At 31.7% G+C, this 8,595-nt stretch overlaps 1 protein-coding gene across 1 annotated transcript; it reads right to left on the bottom strand.

Moving 5' to 3' along the window:
• Window positions 1–582: 582 nt before the first annotated feature.
• Window positions 583–7,580, bottom strand: LOC145802013 (uncharacterized). The gene is made up of 11 exons (XM_082894169.1): window positions 7,159–7,580; window positions 4,419–5,377; window positions 4,189–4,329; window positions 2,701–3,550; window positions 2,401–2,487; window positions 1,999–2,302; window positions 1,819–1,903; window positions 1,641–1,730; window positions 1,266–1,517; window positions 1,011–1,150; window positions 583–930 (listed from the first exon to the last, which is right to left on the bottom strand). Exons 2-11 carry the CDS (start codon window positions 5,373–5,375, stop codon window positions 744–746), a joined length of 3,093 nt encoding a protein of 1,030 aa, XP_082750295.1. The 5' UTR covers window positions 5,376–5,377; window positions 7,159–7,580; the 3' UTR covers window positions 583–743.
• Between the last annotated feature and the right edge of the window lie 1,015 nt (window positions 7,581–8,595).

Raw genomic sequence — 8,595 nt, forward strand, 5'->3', positions numbered from 1 at the left:
TAAAGTACTGTGTGGATTGTGTTTTTTCAATTTGATAATTGTTTTGTACTAACACAGTGCATTAGAGATTGAATGATCATATAGGCACCTTCTTTGGTGAGATAGGAGTTAAATTTATCTGTAAATTTCTGGTAGCTTCATATCAGTCATTTCAAGAAATGTGCACAGCAGACAGAGGATTCAAAAAATTTCTCTGAGTTGAGAATTTCTCTGGACCAGGATAGAATTTCTCTGGACTCACTTGAACTCAGAAATTTGTGTCAAAGCCAGAGAAATTTTCATCCAGAGAAATTTTTCACCAACAGAGAAAACTATATGGGCATTGTGGTCTGAAATTTGAAATTCATGCAATGAAATTTTCCAGTGGCAGATAAAATTATTGTGTGCTTTGTGTTTTGTTGAGTTTGATGATTGTTTTGTACCAACACAAAGTTTTACAGATTACATGATCATATAGGCATCCCCTTGGGACGATACAAGTTAAATTTCTCTGTGAATTTCTGGTAGTTTATACCAGAGAAATTTCTGCAGACAATTTTCTCTGGTAGACAATTGTTGAAATTTACATTAGTCGAAATAAAAAAAAAAAAAATGAAATTTAGATTAGTCAAGAAAGGATATATACATATACGTCAAGGATCATCATTCCTTCAATGTATGAACAAGAAAGGATATATACATATATGTGAGACAATTTTCTCTGTGTGGATATGTACATTGTCTTCCTTTCACTAGTTTCACTATTACATTTGTGGTTCTTCTGGGGGTATTTCAATTGGTTCAGTCCATGACCTGCCAACTTCGGTCACAAATCTCTCTATGAGTTCTGCCCTCATCAACCTTATCTCTTGTGTGGATAATTTGGATTTGATAGGTTCATGCTTGCTATATTGTTTCATTATATAGCAGACGAAGAGGCCACAATCCAGACTGCATACAAATTATAGGTATGGTTAGTTTTAAGAAACATGCAACAGAAATTATCTTATTTATAGATGTATGAAACTTACGAATCGCTTTCTTGTTGTGGAGCATTGTTGACATACTCAAAGTCATAACTTGTGTTTTGTGAGTTAATTAATTTGAAAGAGGGTTGTGATTGAGCGTCTCTTTCAAGACAAGCTTTCAGAAAATTCTCCACGTAATCTTGCTGCAAAAAAATAATTTTTATATAAGAGAGAAATTTACGGACAAGTCAATGGGATTCTATGAAAATTATCATCACATAAAGATGATGATGGATCAGAGAAATTTGCACTCGTTACCAATTGTTTTGCATCTTTGACATATTTGTCTTCTGCATCATCCCTCCTTGGCCTCAATGAGTTGTAGAACCTCCATAAATTGTCTTGTTTGTCCAGGACAAGCAAGGTCCAGTGATTTCCATGTGTGGACTTCTCATTACCTCCAGTATTTATTGGGAAATGGAGGAACCTATAGTTCCTCCATGCTGTTTCAATATGCTTGTCAAATAAGGACACTCGAAAACTTTGATTTTCTGTCATGTTGATGAAATTCTGTGCTCAGAGAAAATCAAAAAATGGTTTTGTTAGTGACACAACTGACTTCAAGAAGTATATTAAGAAGAGAAAGTAGAAAGTAAATTCCAGAGAAAATCAAAAAAAATAGTAGTAACATACTAAGCACATGGATGTGAAAAAAAATGAGGTTGGTTGTTGTTTCTCTCTGATTTGGTCAGCCAAAAGGATCTCTCCATAGCCATCAATGACCTGAAAAATATGATTTATAATTGTAATATTGTTTTATAAAGGCTGATGGAACATTGCAGAGAAATGTTGATGAAAGGGAAAGACTTACATTGTTGGCAATTTCTTTTTGCTTTATGAGGTTTCCAATGTCTTCAAAGGTAATGATATTCAACTCACTTGTCCAAATTAAAGCTCTACAAGATGACAAAGAAGGGATTGAATTGTTGTTAATGCAACATAAGTTTGTAATTTGTTGTTTGTTATGTTCTATTTTGTTTGTTGTACTTACTCAAGCCCAGACACATTTGATATGTGCTGCAAGATGTCTTTTATATGATCTTTTATCAATCTTGAAATGGGAAGAGTTTGTGGAAAGACCCAAGATTTTGTGATGTTTATAGGTTGAGGCAAGACGTATGCATCAGCATCAAGCACTTCTTTGTCCTTTGTGCTTTGCTCAACTTGTTTTGCAGCTTGTTTTGAAGCTCTAGTCACTTTCGCAACTTTCGGATATTGGAATTCTGGATCATGCTGCTTTTCCTTCCTTTCTTTTGCCTTTAAATTTTTTATCATTGAGGTTGGATCTTTTTTGACTGTAGGCAGTGAAAATATTAGGAAAAGTGAAATTTCTCTGAAGCAACAGATGATATTTCAATATGTAAATTTATTTAATTCAATATTTTGTAGTTACCATAGAGTTTCTTCTTTTGTTTCGGTTGTTGTTTGTGTGGGATTTGCTCTTGTTGGGTTGTTGGTTGTTGTTCCAGTTGCATTCCAACTATATACAGTGAAAATCAAACAAGCCCCAAAAATGGAATAAGAAAATATACAGAGAAATGAAATGAGCAGTAGAAATATAACTAATGTGTTGAGAGAGATATAACTTCCAGAGAAAATTACCAATGACAGAGAAAATTATAATAAATAGAAATTTCTCTGAGTTATGATGGCACAAGGACATAACTTTTTGTGGCTCAAGATTTTCACTGACCTTGTGGTTGAAGTTGTGTTGGTGTTCGGTATGGTTGTGTTGCTAGTTGGACAGATAGTTCTTGAACTTGTTCATGCAATTTGGCATTTTCAGTTTCAAGCTCCGAATTTGAACACCTCAACTGTTGAATTGTTTTTGCATCGTCTGCTTTTTCAACCTCCAACATCCTTAGTTTCATTCGGATTGTGCTTTCTTTTTCTTGAAGTTCTGAGTTATGTGATGTCAGGATTCTTATTGAAATATCTTTTTCAGCAAGTAATTCCATCCAATTTCTGTCTTCTTCTTTTTTAGATTGAGACAGTGCCTTCAGTCTTTGACGTAGATCAGCAATTTGGGCATCCTTTGATTCCTCAAATTCTTCAGGCTGATGCATTGTTGAGCCACAAATGCCATCATGTTGTTGGTCCATCTGCTCATTATTTTCTTCTTCATCACTTTCATCCTTGTTCTCTTCTTCTTGTTCATCTTCATCTTCATCTTCTTGTTCACTTTCTTTCTGTTCATTTTCTTCTTCATCACTTTCTTCATCATGTTGTTGGTCCATCTGCTCATTATTTTCTTCTTCATCACTTTCTTCATCATTTTCTTTCTGTTCATTTTGTTCTTTGTCTTCTGGTTCTATTTCTTCACTTTCTTTGGTGGTTTCTTCTTCTGTGCTGCTTGCTTGATGTTCTTGTCCATTGCTGGTTTCTTTGGTGGTTTCTTCTTCTTTTTGTTCATTCCCTCCATCTTCAGATGGATCTTGTAATTTCTCCTTGAATATGACAATTGCCTTTTTTAATTCTTTCTTCGTCTTTTTGCCAAGACAAAACTCCTCAGATGGGTTTTTGACTAGCTGCTTGTTATCAATCTGTAACAGGAGACTCTTTTATTAGAGAAATGTTACAAAATTCACTCAGAGAAAAAATTCAAATAAGGAAAATAAAATTCATCTAAATGATACTAATTGGAAACAAACTTCAGAGAAAATTGTATTGGGCCAGAGAAAATTAGAGGCATGGAGTTAATTGTATGGGGCAGAGAAAATTATGAAACAGTGAAATAAACAGTGTTTATAAGTTAATGTTTTACTATATTTGTGTCAGAGAAATTTGAATTCCAGTGAAAATTCATTAGAAGGGTAGAAATAAACAGTGTTAATCAAAGATGCAAGGCACACAAGTTATGGGCAGAGAAAATTACACACAAGGAGATAAAATTTGATGGGCCAGAGAAAATTATGTGACAAAGAACATAATTCAGATATTAGAGAAAATGAATCAGGGCACATAAGTTAATGTGTTACAATTGTGGTCAGAGAAATTTGGATGGGAGAGAAAATTGATTACAATGGCAGAAATAGACCAGTGGTTAACAAAGAAGAAAACAGAAATTGATATTTCAGAGAAAATTAATCTTAATCAATCAATGCATAAGGAGGGAAACAAAGCAGTAGTCAGAGAAATTTTTGAAATTTCACTGAGATTTCGGTAGCAATAGGAATCTAACCTGTCGAGGTGCAAGAGAGTGGACTGGTGTCTTCTGCAGCTGTTTCGTCAAGGTTTGAAGGTTCCACTTGGCACATCTTGGGAAGTCTGTTGTGTTACTGTCTTCTGAGTCAATGATAGTTGCATGTTCACATAGCCAATACTGTGATGAAAATGAAAGTAAATAAAATTTTGTAAACGCACAAATTTGTAAGTATGATAACTGCAAATTTGAATGGATATTATACTTACCAGCAATGCAATGACACACCCCGTAACTTTTTCTGGAGTTCTATGCAATGCCATGATAGAATCAATCAATGTTGATGTGATTGCTTCCGGCCAATCATACTGTTTCATTGATTCAAGAGGTTCCACATACTTTATAAAAACCCAACCTATTGAATTCCCACTTGTTGCAAAAAATAGGGTGAGACACAAGTACAATGTAACAATGATTGCTACATCTTTGAAGTCAGTTGGTTGCTTGCCTTTCATTGCTTTGACCAAGGCATTTTTAAGAACAGGACCAGTGAGCCTTGTGTCCTTTTGGAATCTTCTCCTGAGGAATGTAGATTTTGGCTTTTTAGAGTATCTTAATGACATGGCTCCTTTACCTCCTTCCAAACCAAAAATCAAGGTCATGTCATTTGTTGTAAAGGTCAGGTTCTTCTTCCCAACTGTGAATGCTTTTGTTTTTTCATTGTAACATTGGATTATGACAACTACATCATCATCGGATTTCCTAGATTTCTTTGGATCCATCCTTCCAGTGGTTAGAGCTTGAATCAAATACCAGAATGGGGTCTTTTGAAGCTCTAGAAGATGTTTTGAACTGAATTTAAGTGTTTGAAAGAAGGAGACGACAGATGAGAGGTTGGATCGGTATTGAATGCTGTAGTGAGCTCTCTTTCTGTGGAGTTTAACAGGTTTTTTCCCCCTTGAGCTTGAGTCTTTTGAAGTTGGGGTACTCATCTGGATGCTAGTTGCTTCATCAGCTTGGACTTGTGTGTTTTGGGAAGGAGTTTGTGGTGTTTTAGTGCTGGTTTTTGATCTTAGATGATAAGAGGACTGAGAGAGTTGTTCTTGCTTCCTTGGTGTTTCTAGTGTTTTGCTGCTGGTTTTTGATCCTTGTGCATAAGAAGACTGAGACAGTTTCTGTTTTTTGCTTGGTGTTTCCGGTGTTTCGCTGCCTTTACGTTTTGCCATTTCTAGACAATGATTAAAGCATAGAGATGTCAACATTAAATCCCAGAGAAAAATGGAAATGTCAGAGAAAATTACAGATAAGGGAGAAAATTGGAGATGCCAGAGAAAATTACAGATAAGAGAAAATTACAGAAAATTTGACATGTCAGAGAAAATCAACTCAGCATCATAAACATGGGAGAGAAATTTTCAATAATTGTTTAAATTACAGATAGAAGTAAACATACCAGAGAAAATGAATGATAGAAAAAAGTAAAACATGGCAAGTGAAAGAAAATTTGCATTCCACAATTAGCAAAGATAAAATAAACAAAGTAATGTAAACATGGCACTGAGAAGTATACCATATTGAAATCAAGAATTGAACAAAATAAACATACCAGAGAAAAATGCACATTCTGAAAAAAATTACACATTCTTGAGGAAATTTCCATTCCAGAGAAAATTTCAATTCATAATATTAAAATGCAAGAAAAATTTACATACACAAGCAGAGAAAATTAACCATGATAGAGACACTCAATGGAGGAAAGTGGTGCGATGTGGTCAGAGAAAATTATAAATACCAGAGAAACTTAGACAGGGGCAAGAGTGTAATTGACATTGCAGAGAAGGATACATATTCCAGAGAAATTTACAAAGCAGAGAAATTCAGAGACAAAATGACAAAACATATTCAAGAATAAGATTAAAATTCAGATAAATAACTTTTTCTCAAAGTACATATGGCAGAGAAAATTCCAAGAAGAAACATTCATTCCAGTCCACAATATTAAAATTCCAGAGAAAATTTAAAATGACAAAGACACAAGGGAGGAAAGTGGTGCGATGTGGTCAGAGAAAATTGTAAATACCAGAGAAACTTAAGACAGAGGCAAGAGTGTAATTGACATTGCAGAGAAGGATACATATTCCAGAGAAATTTACAAAGCAGAGAAATTCAGATACAAAATGACAGAAACATATTCAAGAATAAGATCAAAATTCAGAGAAATAACTTTTTCTCATAGTACATATGGCAGAGAAAATTCCAAGAAGAAACATTCATTCCAGAGAAAATTATAAATACCAGAGAAACTTAAGACAGAGGCAAGAGTGTAATTGACATTGCAGAGAAGGATACATATTCCAGAGAAATTTAGAAAGCAGAGAAATTCAGATACAAAATGACAGTAACATATTCAAGAATAAGATCAAAATTCAGAGAAATAACTTTTTCTCAAAGTACATATGGCAGAGAAAATTCCAAGAAGAAACATTCATTCCAGTCCACAATATTAAAATTCCAGAGAAAATTTAAAATGACAAAGACACAAGGGAGGAAAGTGATGTGATGTGGTCAGAGAAAATTATAAATACCAGAGAAACTTAAGACAGAGGCAAGAAAGCAATAGACATTCTAGATTAAGATAGACATTGCAATTAAAAATACATATTACAGAGAAATTTACGGAGCAGGAAAATTTATAGACAGAATTACAGAAACATGTTCAAGAATAAGATAAAAACACAAAAAATTGTTGTGAAAATAAACTTGCCAGAGAAAATTGAAAGAAGAAAATTACATTAATAAAAAATCAGAGAAATTCAAATGCCAAAGAAATTTACAGATAAAGTCAAACAAACATGTTGAAGAATAAGTTCAAAATACACAGAAATAAATTTTTTCAAATGCAGGTAGCTTTTTATTACGAAATTGAAACCCTAATTTATGAAAGGTTATTATAAAATGCTATTAACTGTGTTTCCAGAGAAAATCTAGTTGTATTGTAGAAAAACTGACCAGAGTTAGGATGAAACTTGAATGATGAGCTGATATGGTCCGCGATGAAGATGCGACGTGACGAAGATGGACTGAGATGATGATGAGCCGTGAAAACGAAGCTTTAACGTAGGTCAGAGAAATTTGTGAGGAAGGAATGGGAATGATTTTTGGAGAGGATAACGAAGCTGTAATGTCGATGGTGCAGATGATGTTGAAACCCTAATTCTGCTGGTCTCCTGTTCGTGAAGATGCTGGATGTTTGGAATGTAACTGAGACGTCGGAATGAGTTTGGTTCTGTGTTGATTTTGGCGAGGGTATTTTGGTCCACAAAATAATTAAAAACGCGCGCCAAGTTGTTTCAGGGACGTGAGGCATCACTATCTTTTTGTGTGTCCTTTAGCCTCTAAATTGTTATTATTAGGGATCTTAAAAAAAAATCTCCATTTTTTTTTTAAGGGGATATAATATCCGGTGGGATTGTATATCCCCCAAAAGTGGAGGATATACAATACCACACCCCCCCATTATATCATATCCCCTTGGTGGAGATATGATGTAAAAAGTCCAATTTACCTTTTTTTCTATCTAACATAATATAATTTAATATATTTTTTTGAATTTAATATAATATAATTATTGAATTTAATTTAATATTATTGAATTTAATATAATATAAATATTATTGAATTTAATATAATATAATATTATATTATTTTATTTAATTTAATTTAATATAATATAATTTAATACAAATTTTGAATTTAATATAATATAATATTATTGAATTTAATTTAATATAATATAATTTAATATAAAATTTTGAATTTAATATAATATAATATTATTTAATTTAATATAATATAATTATTGAATTTAATTTAATATAAATATTGTTGAATTTAATTTACTTTAATATAATATTATTTAATTTAATACAAATTTTGAATATAATATAATATAATATAATTTAATTTAATTTAAGTTAATATAATATTATTGAATTGAATTTAATATAATATAATTTAATATAAAATTTTGAATTTAATATAATATAATTATTGAATTTAATTTAATATAAATATTATTGAATTTAATTTAATTTAATATAATATTATTTAATTTAATATAATATAATTATTGAATTTAATTTAATATAAATATTATTGAATTTAATTTAATTTAATATAATATTATTTAATTTAATACAAATTTTGAATATAATATAATATAATATAATATAATATAATATTATTTAATTTAATTTAATATAATATAATATTGTGAGGGCAATCTTGGAAATTACTTGTTATATCCCACAATATATTTTGTAAAACAAACATGCATAACATATATCCAATCTTATATATCAAGTCAACAAACATGACTTGGGGGATATACTATCCAATATTTATATCCTATTCATTATATATCCTGACTAAATCCCACATCATATT

This window comes from Camellia sinensis, chromosome 11, assembly GCF_055761805.1.
Source record: "Camellia sinensis isolate YWXY chromosome 11, ASM5576180v1, whole genome shotgun sequence".
Classification (NCBI taxonomy): domain Eukaryota; kingdom Viridiplantae; phylum Streptophyta; class Magnoliopsida; order Ericales; family Theaceae; genus Camellia; species Camellia sinensis.

Excerpts from the sequence above, each read along its gene's own strand:
- LOC145802013 (XM_082894169.1), bottom strand. The coding sequence starts at position 5,375 with ATGGCAAAACGTAAAGGCAGCGAAACACCGGAAACACCAAGCAAAAAA. Across the intron at positions 2,303-2,400 it reads ACAAAAGAAGAAACTCTATG|TCAAAAAAGATCCAACCTCA; the intron begins GTAACTACAAAA and ends CACTGCCTACAG. Across the intron at positions 931-1,010 it reads CCACAACAAGAAAGCGATTC|TCTGGATTGTGGCCTCTTCG; the intron begins GTAAGTTTCATA and ends ATTTGTATGCAG.